The sequence below is a fragment of the Paramisgurnus dabryanus genome, chromosome 1 (assembly GCF_030506205.2).
Source record: "Paramisgurnus dabryanus chromosome 1, PD_genome_1.1, whole genome shotgun sequence".
Lineage (NCBI taxonomy): Eukaryota > Metazoa > Chordata > Actinopteri > Cypriniformes > Cobitidae > Paramisgurnus > Paramisgurnus dabryanus.
The window spans coordinates 18,021,658-18,037,198 of record NC_133337.1 but is presented as its reverse complement, the minus strand read 5'-3'; the positions used below and the strand labels follow the sequence as shown (position 1 = coordinate 18,037,198).

The 15,541-nt window shown below is 40.1% G+C and overlaps 1 protein-coding gene across 2 annotated transcripts; it reads right to left on the bottom strand.

Annotated features, from left to right (window-relative positions):
- Window positions 1–636: 636 nt before the first annotated feature.
- On the bottom strand, window positions 637–13,902 carry pthlha (parathyroid hormone-like hormone a). Of its 2 annotated transcripts, XM_065273430.2 has the most exons (5): window positions 12,551–13,902; window positions 6,987–7,063; window positions 6,579–6,702; window positions 2,040–2,570; window positions 642–1,834 (listed from the first exon to the last, which is right to left on the bottom strand). In XM_065273430.2, the coding sequence occupies exons 3-4, from the start codon at window positions 6,689–6,691 to the stop codon at window positions 2,063–2,065; spliced, it is 621 nt and encodes a 206-aa protein (XP_065129502.1). In that variant the 5' UTR covers window positions 6,692–6,702; window positions 6,987–7,063; window positions 12,551–13,902; the 3' UTR covers window positions 642–1,834; window positions 2,040–2,062. The 2 variants fall into 2 exon arrangements, with proteins under 2 accessions (XP_065129501.1, XP_065129502.1); XM_065273429.2 differs by lacking the exon at window positions 12,551–13,902 and having other exon boundaries at window positions 637–1,834; window positions 6,987–7,337.
- Between the last annotated feature and the right edge of the window lie 1,639 nt (window positions 13,903–15,541).

Sequence of the window (15,541 nt, the reverse complement as noted above, 5' to 3'; positions counted from 1 at the left end):
GTTGCATATAAGCATATATAATGCGGACGTGCACGTCGCGAATGTGCCGCCACAAACTGCAAGTCTGGAAAAAACTGTTATGGTGTCCCGGATTCTCAACCTGCGGATGTTTTTCATCGCTAAAAGGGTGTTTGGAAACTTATAGCAGAACACAGATAACAACATGTTTGCTTGAGACAGCGCAAGCTAGCAGTAAGCTAAAGCTAATATTTACATTATAGCGATGACGTGACGATTCTCTCAGACCAATCAGTGATCTACAGTGTTTTCGCGTCACGTTTGGTATCAGCTCGGGTCGCTTGGAACCCCAACCGAGGTGGTACGAAAAAAAGTATCGGGTACTACGTACTGCACCCAATGGAAAAGCTCCCAAAAGTAAGCTGACCCGACCCAAACTAAACTAAACCGTGGGGTACTATGCAATGGAAAAGCGCCATTACAGTCTCAATGTCAGCACAATGGCATCCAACTAGTGACTTGGATAGTAAATAATTAAACAAACAAACTGTGCTGGATTGGTTATTTAATACAGCCATGCTTTAAAGCCATGTTTCATCAAGATCAACTAAATACAACCTGAATTGTTGCTCGAACAAAATGATTGATACAAATATTATTCAGTTTGGTGACACTTAATACCATTGCATGATCCTACTGTAATCTCAGGAATTAAGCCTAAATGCTACTGTTGTTTGTACTGTGACTGCCACACACCCTATCCTGAGATCTGTGCTTCTCATGTAGACACACACAAACACAGAGTCAAACACATCCATCAGACAGAGAAGTTGTGACTGCGTTGAGACTGTCAGATGTTTAATTCATTCAGTACAGGGGAGTTTCTCTCAGTGCAAAACAACAAGAGTTATTTTATAACATGTGCTTGTCATGTACAGTCAGCTCTGTGGTAACTGATATCAGGTGTATGACAACATGCCTGTCAGAAGAGAAACCAAAAATGAAAGCATACACAAAAGCTCTGTTTCAAACCCCAGTGTGCTGTCTACAGCTCTTTCCTGGATTGACATGAACCCTCACCTCATAAATAACAGTTAAATAATCATAAGCGAATTTTAGAGGCAGCAAGTCAAACAGTGCTCTGCACAGTGAACTCTGCTGCTAAGCCAATGATTTAATACATAGATAGCACACACTGGGTAAAATACACTAGTCAGCATTTGAAGCGGATCAAAAAAGTTCATCAATCAAAGACAAGAGTTTTGATCTGATTCAAATGTTGACTTGTATACTTGGCTTTAACATTACAAAATATTTATAATGAACATTTCTATTCCTTTCTCAACACAGGAAAGTAGGCCTTAAAATGCTGTCTATGAAGGCCACTCACTAGGTTGTGAACCAGAGCGATTGACATACAGAAACAGAAAAGCTGTCAAACATACAACTTAACAGAGAGGGATGATTATAAACTTCATTTAACCGAACCACAAAAATATGTCCATTAACAAAATGACCTTTATATATTTCTATATTATTTATACATCTAAAGTGCATTATAGTACAAAAATAATATCAGCAGCACCTGATACTTTTACAAAATAAATACACCATTCAAACAAAATAAATTACAGAAATTTTGACACCATAATAGAGGCATAGTCCTACATTTATAAACAAAAAATGAGAATAAAAAATAAACAAAGCAAAGGTATTCACAAGGTTTTGACTCGGCAGCTCCGTTGAGATTTATTGATAACTCGACAGTGTCTTTATTATTTAGTGTCACTGTTTGGGCGCTTTGAGAATATTTACATGTAATAAATATTTTCCTCTCACTTTGACATGAATCTTCTGGTGTTCATTTCAAATGGATCTGTAAAGAAAAAGATATACATGGTTTAGCTGAAGTGTAGTGTTTAGATTGTGAATAAATTTAAATAATCTATTGATGTGCAAAGTTTTATAGCTGTACATTCTCTCTTTTATCTTTAGATTAAGTGTAAGGTTATGTGTTTTAAAAAGCTTAACTACTTTATTTTTACTCTTGTTTAACTGATGCACAAACTACAGCTCTTTACCGTTGTCAGAGACTGACAGTGTTTTAAAGCTGACCCGAGTACGGCCGCCACTCCAGGTGGAAGCCGCTCCCAAACTCTTCTAGTGGCGATCGCCTGAGCGAGCGAGTCCTCCTCTTCCTCTTCTCACCCTCTCTTCTCTTCCCTGCCCGACCCTTCTTCTTTCTCTTATTGATGGCCTTCAGCGAGCTCTCTTTGTACGTTTGTGATTTATTGGTTTCCTGCGGTAGGTTGGTGCCCTCCTCGTCCTCCAGACGGAAGCTGTTCGGCAGATTCTTGGTTCCTCCGGCAGGTTTCGGATTGACGGTGTCCGTTCCCAAGGCGATCCCCATGCCTGCATCTATCGGCATGGTGGCGGCGAGAGTGCTACCTCCACCTCCGCTGCTGCCAATCGCTCCTCTCTGCTGCTGAGCTTCACGGATCTCGGCCGTATGGACTTCATCCAGTAATTCCTGCAGCCACATGCGTCTCTTAAATTCCTGCAGCGTCCGTCCCTTATCGTGCATCAGCTGAGCATGCGTTACTGAACGCTTCCTGATAAAGATAGAAAAAGAAGTCACATTTCAGAGGTATCACTGGAAATGCGTTAAAAAGAAACTTTTTAAACTCTGCTTAATAGGATTTTCTTAATCTGGTTTTGGAAAACATGCAACAACCCAGCAGGCATATGGCCGACCTTCAACGTTGAAATATGGTTGAAATAATGTCAGTTCTTATTTCAACGTTACAGTTGAAACAACAGTTAATGCTAAATGGTTACAAAAGGTAAAATGCTTCAAAATCAATGTTAAAATAATGTCAGTTCTTGTTTCAACGTTAAAACAATGTTGGTACAACAGTTAATGCTAAATGGTTGCTAAAGGTAAATGCTTCAAAATCACTGTTAATATTTGGTTGAAATAATGTCAGCTGTTGGTTCAACGTTGATTTAACTTGCAAAATCATTAACGTAATTCAACGTTTATTCAACATTGTCCTTGATGTTGATTTAACGTTGAATCAACGTTGAAATGCCGGCTGTGAAGGTAAGACTTGAATTGTAAATTTACTAAAAAGCTATAAAGAATATATTCAAGGTATTACATATTTACTTGCGTTCAACTCAATTTAGCATATCTTTGAAAAACAAGCCTAAGCATCTTATTAATGTTAACATTTTATTAATGTTGTATACTCTGTTTAGTGTGAGTTGGGTGTAATGTGCTGTAATGTGTTTCTAATCCCTGAAATACTGTACACACACAGTGCCTTTTAACCTAAATTCTCATACGATGATCAACAAGCGTTTTTACTGTTACCCTCTGTTCAATGTGTTTTGAGTTATTTCCAGAAGGTTTGGGAAACGCTGGATCACATCCAAACACCCCACTGGTTCTGTATTCACCCGTCCTGAATCTAACCCAAACAAACTACCAGCAGTGCTGATGTCAGTCACTGTACCGACCCATGGGACCTTTTCACTGTTTTCTGACACATCTCCACAGTCGATGTGGATTTATAAACATAGTACATCAAAACTGTCCTGAACTGAAAGTTGCCAAAACTCAATAATAAGAAATTTTATTGGAGGAGGGCTGGTTAACATGCAACCCTAAACTCTTACTGCAATAATTCTAATAAATGGTGCCATTGAGTCTCGGCTTAAATCATTTGGAGGTCTACGCGCGGGCAGATCTGACAGCCGACGGCTCCTTAACTCAAAGTCCTCTCTGCTACCGTGTGCAGTTTTGGATACTCGGCATTCAGGCCAAATGTCTTGAAGCAATTACACATATCTCATAGCTGGTGCCTCACACGAGCCAAAGTAAAGCATAATTCAGAACTATTTCAAAATATGCAAAGCCCAGCAGTGGGTGTCAGTGTGAACACAAGGGGGCAGTAGAGGCCGTTAATCAAACACTTGGTCAGATCGGGACACAGACATTTGTGCTGTAAAAAACTCCTGATTATAGCACAAACTAATACTGCTAAAACAATAACAACAAGCAAAATCTCTCAGTAAAACAGCTGACAATCATAATCAGCTAGTTGTAAATCTTAATCTTGAAGTAGTTGAATGATTTGTGTGGAAATAACATCAGAGGCCCGGGAGGGAGTTCGACTCAATCTACCGCAGAAGAGCACCAATAAACTTCTCCGCTTCTGTTCACACAGGTGAGTGATGTTTCCTGATTTTCATATCCATGAGGATGGTGATGTAAATACGGCTCTTTTTCCAGGCTGGTTAAACTAATCCATGAGATAATTCCTTGCCAGGCACAGAGCGATGAGTTTTCCTTTCTTTGGAAAGTGGCTTTATTCTCCTCCCGTGGCTCTTAAATAACGCTGTGCCTCTGGCAGTGTGCAGCATTTTCTTTTTCTGTCACCTCATATTATTTTCTTAATGCACTCGAGCAGATTTATGAGTGAAAAACGTCCTGTGAGAGCAAACCCATCCTATAAAAGCCCAAAGCCCAGTTGCTGTGTGTCCTCAGTCCATGCTCTCACCTTCTCAGGTGTTTATATTTCCATTGCTGTGCTGCAGATGGATCTATGGTATTTGTTATATTTCAGCCCATATATCGTAGATTATATTCATGAGGTCGAGTGTAATGTGAGCCAGGTCAGACCACATCAACATAATCAATAAACACTATTGTAAAAAAAAAAGAAATTACATGACCATTTTTATTTTTATTTTGGGTCTATAACATATACAGGACTAGTGCAAGTGGTTATGAGATTTATGTTTATGAATTTTATTACCAAGTGCTTTTTTTATCTTGCAAAAACCCAAAGAATTTGGATTCCAGTAGTCTCTAAATGCAACAAGACGAGCAAACATAAAAAGCGCAGCAGAATCAGAAAACATCTCTGCCGTGGCTGCTTTTTAGAAAGAGAGAGAGACCTGCCTTCACCCTTCCCCACCATACATGCGGTCTGAAAGATCTCGCTCTCATGTGCGTTTCATCTTTGCAGGCAGTGCTGGCCCAGGTTCAAGTCAAACTCCAGTAGGAGGCATTGTCCTGGACCTGTCAGCATTCGCTGCTTAAAAACGGTGAACGCCCTTTCTGATTAGCTCTGAGATCACAATGATGTGAACGTCGCTGAAAGAGGATCTTGTGTTGTTTGGCCACCGACCGAATATTTGTGTGATGTTTTGTCCTTCGAACAAAGCAGAACTCATCCTCGGAGAGATCTGATCAGAGCCACGGGCCAGAACTAAATCCAGTTGAATCTAATTCAAGGTCCAAACCCCTGTTTACCGCTGACTCACTGACACTTAGCACTCAGGTCCCACTTACAGAAATCATTAGAAGTATTATTTTATGAAATCGCCCAAAACATTTATATTTAATGGGTACATCACCATTACGAACACACGCACTTACGAGTTCGCTTAGATAAATGACAACATACCACAGGCATCTATTGTTTTTGAAAGCTAATAAAGGCCTCTTAAAGCTTAAAGTTTTCTGCACGTCCTTTACAAATCATTTTACTCGAGGATGGTCTTAAAGGGAGATTTAGACCAACATCTGGTGACTATTGCAGCTGCAAATATACACAAAAATACGCTATAATATGTACAAAACATGAAGAATATCAACCAAAGTCTGTGTGTGTAGTCTCTACGTCAATTAGCAGACGAGTTGCTAAGCGGAGGGTCTTTGAATCTCTTACGCACACGCTCACATCATTAAAAGCCGATATGAGGTTGGGGAGGTCCTGGCAAGCGACTGGATCACAGACACTGGGGGGAATCGGCGTTCCAAGGTTCTGTAGAAGCATGTTTTGCATTCTGGGCCCCGCCGAGGGGCTCGCAGAACATAAAAGAGCGTTCGCTCGACTCGGCATAATATCCAGTGGGAGAGGCCTGTTTGGCTTGGGTTGCCGCCTAACTCCGAATCAGCAATCTCTCTCTTTCTGCTCTCTCGGGCTTCACTATCAGTGAACGCTCGCAGACAGACAGCGGGCGTCTGTCACGGAGCGGGCAGCACAGGTTCGAAGCACAAAAGCATGTTTGTGCGAGAAGCAGGTGGCCTGTGGAGCATCTGGGTGGCATCCTGAGAACCCGGAGCGAGCAGAGGTACCCCACACCCCGCTCGCCCTTAAACTCTGAGCAAACACACAGGTGGGCACAGACTATCAAAACAGCTCCCGGCACGATCGCCAAACTTGAACATTTTCCAGTGCTTTACGGCCAAACATCACACGCAGAATTTGTGCTTCTTTCATCAACAACAACAACTCTTGATTTTTCTGAAAAATGTGCCAACAAGTTTTGTCTGCCCGTGTGTTCGTGATGGGCGTTGTGGCAGTTATTTAGTCTCATCAATCCTTCAGTGTAAGTGTATGAAATGATATTTACCTATTTTAATGTTTAACTGTACACTGTGTCTGAACTTTCCTATTTCTCCTCGACATGGAACATGAGGATCATTCATGTTTCAGTAGTAATCCAAACAGCACTAATAAAATAACCGTTCTGTCGATTTGTTCCATGTGATATGTCCTGCTAGGACTGTGGATGTATAACATGCAGGAAAGTGTGGCACTTACATTCGACTGCTGAGGGCATCGACGGGCCGGCCGTGGTGAGGAACAGGAGAACACAGTAAGAACAGAGCAAAGAGCCACTGTTGGAGAACCTGTCTAGAACACAACATCTTCATCCTCTCGCGATCTGAGCAAACACACACACACAAAACCTTAAATACATCTGAATATAACTCATGTATTCATCTTTCATTTAGTCATTATCTGCTTAGGACAGATTTGTGCGGTGTATGTGTTCACACATATCAAACAGATATTTCTCCCACCATAAAACAGAATAAAACAGTACGACTGCCGAGAGACGCGGCAGGCTGCGTTTAACTTAAACCAGTTCAGCATGTCTGAGAGGAATTCCTGAGTCACAACAAAAACCCAAAGATGAGCAACAGAAGAGAAAGAAAGAGAACTTACAACACAATGAGCTTTGTGTGCGTCTCTGATTCGTCTGTCCTTTGAGACACGACGCAAGACTCCTCAAAGTTTTCAGGCTGAAACAAATGAATAAACAGCGCTGTGTTAGCCCAGGTGAAAGTCTCTTGTCCAGCATCGGAGATCTTCTGTTCTCAAATGATCTTCTCTTAAGTAAAGTAACCAAACATCGCCAGGAGTAAAGAATCCAGAGGTGATCAGTGTGTGATCTGAACACGAGCGAGCATGTGTGTGTGTGTGATCCAGGTGGTCTGAACTGTATGTCTGTTACTGCTTTTCTGCTCTGTTATACAGGAGTCTGATGGCCAACACTATGATGGGAAACTTTCAGAACTTTTCAGGTTGGGAGAGAGAGAGAGAGAGAGAGAGAGAGAGAGAGTGAGAGAGAGAGAGGTAAAACAGACAGTGGGAGGGGAGGTTATGACTGGGGGAGGCCTAACAAAGAGTCTGTCCGTATGTAGAGAGTCTAACTCCTCTGTGTTTATATGAGAGAGAGAGAGAGAGAGAGAGAGAGAGAGAGAGAGAGAAAGAGAGAGAGAGAGAGAGAGAGAGAGAGAGAGAGAGAGAGAGAGAGAGAGAGAGAGAGAGAGAGAGAGAGAGAGAGAGAGAGAGAAAGACATGTGGCAAGAGGGTGGCAGCACTGTATTAGATATGATGTTAGCAAAGAAAGTTAAATGAAGGAAAGCCCCTCCGATAAAGGCGTGTAGTCTTTTTCACATACGGTCGACCTGAAACGTCTGTCAACACTTAACATGCACCTAAAATATTAACCAAAAATATAAACGCAACTGGCTTTCACTTTAAGACAGCCAACGAGCACACTTTTCAACAATGCAGTTGACACAAAGACGTCAGCAAAGTAGAAAATTAGGATAAAATGTAAAGTATCAAAAACAGTAGTGGATGGTGTTCATAGTTAATGTGCTGAAAAACTATATGTGGTTATTCAGCCAGGACACTTAAAAACTTTGTGTTATTTCTTATAAAGATTTTCAGGTTACAGTTTCTCAACTATTTCTCTTAGACAGCAATAGGATTAAGTGCATGTTAAAATGTTGTGCTCTCTCCTAAAGAGTTTCAGAAGATGTCTCAAACTGTTTTACACAGATGCCAAAGTCTTTAATCAAGCTCTGTACTCTTATACTGCTCTTGTGTTAGCAGCGCAAAAGGTCATGGGTTTGAACCCATAAGTAATTAAAAATGTACACTTTGTAATAGACTGGATAAATGTAACATACTGTATATATTAAACAATTAACTCATTTGTGTCTCTCGACAGACATTTCAGGAGAAACATGTAAGGATTTATGAGCGAGTCACTACTAAGCAATGCTCATGTTCCTGTGGGTTAAGCGGCCGTGCTCCTGTTCTCACCATGAGGATTAAACTGTTCAGTTCTCTAAACTTTGGTCCCTTTGTGCTTTAACCTTTGAAACTCACTCAGTTGACATATTCTGTGATTATACGCTTGGCTTTCTTTCAAACCTCCCAAGGTGATATTGTTTGACATCTGCTCTGTGTGTGTGTGTATATTAGTGAGCATTGACTATAGGCTATTGTTGGCCTTTCGGTGCAAGATTTCAGACACACAGCGGCTCTCGTAAGCAAAGATATTTTCCGAACAGGCTGATCTGTTGTTTTGGCGAGCTCTCACAGCCTGTCACTCAACACGTTTCTGGAGCACTACTTTTTGTATAAGCCTTCTGTTTTTTTCGGAGATTTGTATTTGCGGCGGCAGATATTTCAGCCTTCGGCAGACCAGATCATTACAACCACATGAACGTCTTAACTCGCTGACCTTCGCTTACTGTGAGTTTAATGAAAGTTTTAGACACGGTGTAAGGATTACAAACCTGCTGGCTATATCAGTAACATTCACAAAAGTGAAAGTATTTGTTTGTTTTTAAAGAAAGCCTTGCCATGCACTGTAAATCTAAGATTCATAACAGATTCATAATGTTTATAGTGAGTCTCTTTTTTGAACCTGAAAGCTCTTGGACGCCGTTTATGGACAAGAGAGGCTGAGAGATTATTATTACTATTATCATCATGCATTAAAGTAAAAATGTCCTGCAGTTTTGGACCAAAGTGATGGTAAGTGAATGATGTTAGTAATTAGTGGATAAATTCAATCCTTAATGGCTTAATAAGAAAAATTGTGTTAACCTAGACATATTAAGCACTTAAAGTCTGACTATAACTACTATATATGACTCGATAAATGAATTAGCGAGCTGTTTTTGCAAAGTGATTAGATGTATTAGACGTGATTAGATCTGTCCGTCAGATGTGCGGTCATTGGACTTCCTCTTTCCCAGAACATTGACTCATTACTTCTCTACAGATTTGGGAAATTAATTGATTTTCACAGCTGTCTTCTACATTAGTGTCTGTCCCACCCACGGACTCATCCGGAAAATTCAAGGAATTCTTCTCACTTAATGTGTTTGCCGTGTACAATGAGCACAGCTCCTTTCATCTCATCTTCTGTCTCCTACAGTCAGCTGCTGTACTTATGTCTCTTTATCTTTTAAACAAGCAGAAATCTCCATAGAGATCTCAATGCTAAATTCACAAAATACACTAGCTCAGAAGAAAAGGAGGCTGACTGGAGTTGTTTCCAGCTGTATCTCATTTTAGTTTGAATTTGTCTCTCAAAATTCCTTAAGAGAGACAAAAATAGAGGCAAGCAGAGCATCAGTGAAAGGATCTGTAGAGGAGACATTAAACAATTTGCTTTCATTCAACCTCACTGCTATCTAGGAGAAGCATGAAAAGAAAGAGATTCTACAAAATGATAATTTTTGTTTTATATTTGCATACAAATGTGTTTGCAAGCGCTGGCGAATGTGTCAGAACATTACCACGTCATGTAGCTCAAGGCAATAAAATGTTCTCTTTGAAGACCTGTGAAACAATGCGAGAGTGACCCATTTACAAAATAACTAAATTACTTTCTGTTGTGGTGGGCGCCACTCATTGGCTGCAGACCTCCAACAATCTTAATAACGCAAGGCCGTGTACGCGGACCTTTCTCGTTTTATGAGAGCGCCTTCACCGGGTGTGACAGTTTTCTCAGATTTAACATGCTGCTCTAGTTAACAGTTCAGTCGCAGAGGTGCAGACTACCTGTTTTAGCCCCTGTGGTCCGCACACTGAAGCTCGCTTATACAAGGCTTATGCGTTGAGTTGGAAAAAAAGACCTCATTCGGGGGCACTCTTGAGAGTATACTTTACCTGCATATAAACAGGTGAAAAAAGTCTTTCCTGGCAGGAGGCGTGAAATGGGACAGAGCCAGGAAAGCTGTTTTAGATTCATCCAAAATTACTGCCTTTTGGCAGCGAGCGGCATACACAAAACAAATGTTCACTTTTAATCTTACTGCTTCACCCCTGTCTCCCTCTTTTTCTCTCTCTCTCATGTCGTCAAATCTCTCTCTCTCTCTCTCTATCCAAAGGTTTATTAGCATGACTGTATCACATTCATTATGGCTCGTGCATTAGTAAACACTAATATTGCCTAAGCAGATGTGAATGACTATGTTAAACAAACTTAATGAGTGATTGGGATTTATAGTTCATTCGGAATTGCTTTTCACAGATTAGGTCTGTCCATGAAAATGCTTCCAGATGTTTAGATGTACACATGAAATAAAAATGTACTATTGATATTTTAATACACACTCTTAAATACAAGTTATTAGTTTCCTTTTTTCATTAACATGTATTATTGGCCCTGCCTCTCTAAACGGTTTTTAATCAAAGCAGCATTTGTATATATAATTCCAATTGTTTTCCAGGTTCCTTTAATGTTTTTAGCGACATTCACACTTTTTGGTTTGAATGCTGTGCACATCAGCGTACCACACACTTGAAGAAGAGGTCTGTAAAGTTTGTATGAATTCAGGTGTATAAAACGAATCCATTCTAACTATCAGATGTGAATCGCTCATGGTGGTGTGTAATTTTCATCTTTGCATGCTTCTGGTCACTCATGTTATGGAATAATGCGTTTCTAATAACTGCTTTGTCTAATAATTCAAATTTATGTCTGGACCAAATTGTTTGGCTTTTAGGATTCAGAGAGCTGCCATGTTGAATCAGGACGTGTTAAATCTGTTAAATCATTGCCGTGTTGTTCCTTGTCCCAGCAGAATAAAGTCACATTGAACAGTGTGAAGTCTTTTGTCTGCATGTGGACTCTGTTCTGTTGGCATCTCTCAGAGTTTCCTCCAGGAGTCATAAAAAATTATATCACACCATTTCCTTTACATTTCACTCTCACATTAATGCACCTCATTTTCATTTCATAATTATAAGCAGAAAGTGAAATACTTGGATTCTGGTGAAATAATGTTTAGAGCTGGAGGGACAAATCCGAATCTTAACCGGACTGAAAATGACTTTATAGCAATAGGCCAGTCCGGATGGAAATACTCTGAATCTCATATAAAGGTAAAGCAGTGTAAAAGATGGGCCGTGAATAAAACAAATACAAAGCTGATGTCTGTAAAGAGTCTGAGTCTTATTTTCACATATTCAGTCGGTATGATATCTACACAACAAAGTCTGATTTAAAATATTTCACTGCACTAGTTTAATTGAATCGGATTAAGGACAGTGTGGGAATATTTTAGACTTCTGGCTCTTAATATGATGTGTTTTCATGGCTTAAGAGATTTAAGTGGGTTCTCATTGAATTTAAATAGAATCTTTGTCTGGGACTTAGAAAGAAAATGTACACAAGGGTATCAATTGTTTACATACATTAAGAGTATAGAGCTATACACTTAATGTAGATAGCATGGATCATGAAACACTGATAATATTTTTTCAGTTATATCAGTCTATTACATGATTTTCATCTGAACTTCCTCAGCAACATCTAATCTGATCTGACTGTGGATGACAGACAGTAAAGATCATCGTAACATTGATTTACTGTCATCTCTATTTCAACATATCTACATCAATCAACAACATATTTGCTAAGCTGTTGACTGGAAGCAGAAACTTTTCTCTAAAGTTCATGAAACCTTTGCTTGTCACATTCATCCGACATCTGTGCTCACCTACTGCAATAGTATTACAATAAAAGGACACAAATATGACCAATGAGATTTCTAAACTCTCTCACCTGTTTCACTTAAATCTTACAAATAAAGATCAAAGCCCTTCCTGATGTCTCCTGCTTCACAGATGTTTCAGAAGAGATTGACTCATATTTGCCAATATACTGTATACACCTAAAAATTAAATGCTCCCACACTTTATTTCTGCTTAAGTTTTAGTTTACATTAGTTTAAGAGAAACAACTGAGATAAAAGTGATACTTTAATAAGCCTTGGCTGCACTGTAAAGTGTAAATCTTGTAAAAAGTATAAAAAGTACATTTTACCTGATCTGACCCTCAAAAAAATGTCTTGTTAATGTAGTCTTATTCGATAATAGATTTGTCTTAAATAAACAAAACATTACACTACACGTACACTAGAGTAGACTGCTACTCAATACAAAAATGTGATAAAATATGCGAAGAAACTTACTGTAGTGATTCAGGTATCAGATGAACCTCCTAATGGTCTTAATCCATAAGAATGATTTCTGTTTCTCTCCGATATCTGTGGATCTTGCTAGTTTGTCCTGAAAGCAGTTAAGATTGTTCTGATCACAGGCGAGAGATGCTCAGAAACTCTGAAGTTGTCCTGACCTGCTGAGCTCCTCTGTGAAACAAGTTGAATGTTCAAAATTTATATACACGAGCTTCAGAGCTCTGTGACATCACAGAGGAGTAAACACACACGACATGCTGCATAAGAATTAAGATGATGCTCACACACACATGCACTCGCACACACACACTCACACACTGTGGGTTGTGGGGTTTTATATGCAACTACATGCCAAAGTAACTTGTGTGTCTTTATTTAAAACCGAAAATCACATGTTATTCATTTTTAGGTGTATTTTTGGTGCGTTTCACACAGGTTTGGAAAAAATTCACACTGAAAACACACAGAGACATATATGCATATACACACACATACTTTCCCAGAAAAGTCGCCCGAACGCGTCACTGGGTTACACTATGAACCCGGGCGGCCACGCGTCATGCCAAACGACTGTTATTACATGAGCTTAAATGCTACATAAACTTCACTCAGACACAGTTATATTATCATTTAAAAGGGAAACATGAAAGAGCGGAGGAGTCGCCGAGTGTGTTTTTTGTCTCCTGATGTGCCGTTAAACGGTAAGCTGTGATAATCAAGTCGGGCCCTCGTGTGGAGGAATTTCTCCTCGTCCCCAGCGAGCGTCTGAACGCGCTCCAAACTCAGCGCAGCGGTCAATTTCACAGCCCACTGCTGTGTGCTTAGCGTCACAGCTAATCTGAGTCCACAGAGAGAAAAAGAGAGAGAGAGAGCGAGTGAGGTTGTCTGGGCTGAGGTTGTGCTATGTTTAGTTGTGGACGCTGCTGGTGGTTTGGGCTTTACTTTCAGCCGCGGGTCTGTGGTGTGGTGTGTGTGTATCATGACCCTGTTTGTGCTGTTGTACTGTACACTTTCACCACTGACTGGGAACAGTAGAAACACCAGACATTTACAGTACTGAGGTCTGTCTGTCAGCCTGCCGAAAACACAAACTGCTGCTGGAATTAAGATTAGCTCTGGTTTTCTGTCTTGTCAGATTATTTCACACATCAATTCATAAAACCTTAGAAACAATACTCGTGAGTACTTGCTGTTGAGGAGGATCAGAGGTCTCATTGCTTTCTTATTCAACCAGGTTTGCACTGACAGTCGTGATCAGTCCTGCTCTTCACCTCTCTCACATGACCGGATGCTGAATCTCATCACCTGATGTCTCCTCACACCTGCCTTTCATATACAGCTTAATAAAAATCAACATTGGTGTTCCAAGTAAATAAAGGGTAGTAATGTTTTATTCACTATTGAGCTTAATATACAGAGACAACCAAATTTTTAGGTTGATTTTCTTAAGGAGAAACAGACTTCAGAGGTCATGTGGATTTAGGACAACAAAAGGGTTTGTAATTTATGAATGAATAATTGTCTGTAATTTGGGTCTGAACTACTTTGAACAAAACCTTAGTTCATTAGTCCAGGGGTTTTCAAACTTTTTGTGTGTGTGGACCACTATTTGTAATCAAGAGTTTTCGCGGACCACCTCATAAAACTCATAATAAAATATGTCTACACAAAGTCCTGAATTTATCTGCACCTCTAAATAGGCTTACTAGCACTAAAACTATAACTGGTCATCACATCAGTACAACAGATTCTTAAAACATATTATTTAAAAAATATATTTTTCTTAAAAATATATATTATTTTATATACTAGTCAACATTTGAAGTGGATCAAAAAAGTTTATTAAAGTTGTCCTAAGACAAGAACGGGTATTAGGGATTGGTATTATGTAAACTTTTATGAATGGTTTTGATACACTTCGAATGTTGACTAGTGTATTTTATTTTGCCTTTACACGGACCATCTGCAGTACCCTCATGGACCACTAGTGGTCCGCGGACCACAGTTTGGGAATTGCCGCATTAGTCCATTTGAAACTGACATAGTTAGGACTCAAAACTCACCAATAATATAATATGGCCATCTGTGTTCACGCGCTGCTCGCATGACGTAATTTCCATCCTCAGGAGGGTCTGCGTTTGTCCGCACACCCTGTCTGCAATTTTTGAGACACTGTGCGTACAAAAGTGCAAAAATGTTGAGATAAGAAGGTCCACTATGAACAATATACAGCATGGTAATAGACAGTGGTCACACACACCACCATCGTCTTCTTTCATTTTCCTTTTATAGTAACTGGGCGTTCACACCAGACGCGGTTGAGGCGGCAAGCGCGAGTGATTTACATGTTAAGTCAATGCAAAGATAAGAATAGGCATCCTGCGGCGTGGCGCGAATGGCGTGGAAGGCACAGTGCGGATGGTGCATTCCGTTCGAGTTGAAAAATCTGAACTTTGGCGGATTTCCGCACCGCGTTAACAAATCAGGACTTTGCTGTATTAGTGACGTGATTACAGGAGGCAAGCGTAGTCTCAGTGAAGTCGCAGAAGCCCCTCCCATGACGCATATTTCCAAGTGAATGTCTCGAATTACTAGAATTTCACGCGCGAATGACGCAAGTTCAAGCGTCCAACTATGTCCATTTTTTTCCACCACTATCGCGGCTGGTGTGAACGCACCATTAAGAACAGAAAGCAAAAAGCATTTTCTTCTCCATGTTTGATTCCTGTTTAATTAGTTTTAAGCAATGTGGATCCGCTACTTTTTTTAATCTATCCAGAATTTGCGAATGTTCTGTAAATGAAGCAACTTAGGGAGGCTCACATTACCACTTTTGGTGCTAACCTGGGTCCATTTCACGTCAGAGTTCAGTTTGATGATGTGAACACGGTTTCCCGCAAACCCCATTCGAGCCAGCATCCGTGGAAGGTGAAGTATACCCTGGCCTTTACAGTGGCAAGTATGTGGACTTCTGAAAGTACCTGC

What these genes read in the sequence shown, in the direction of transcription:
- pthlha (XM_065273429.2), bottom strand. Translation starts at nt 7,122, where the DNA reads ATGCTGGACAAGAGACTTTCACCTGGGCTAACACAGCGCTGTTTATTC. An exon ending in CACACAAAGCTCATTGTGTT is followed by an intron (nt 6,703 to 6,986) that starts GTAAGTTCTCTT and finishes GTGTTTGCTCAG; the next exon opens with ATCGCGAGAGGATGAAGATG. An exon ending in GATGCCCTCAGCAGTCGAAT is followed by an intron (nt 2,571 to 6,578) that starts GTAAGTGCCACA and finishes TATCTTTATCAG; the next exon opens with GAAGCGTTCAGTAACGCATG.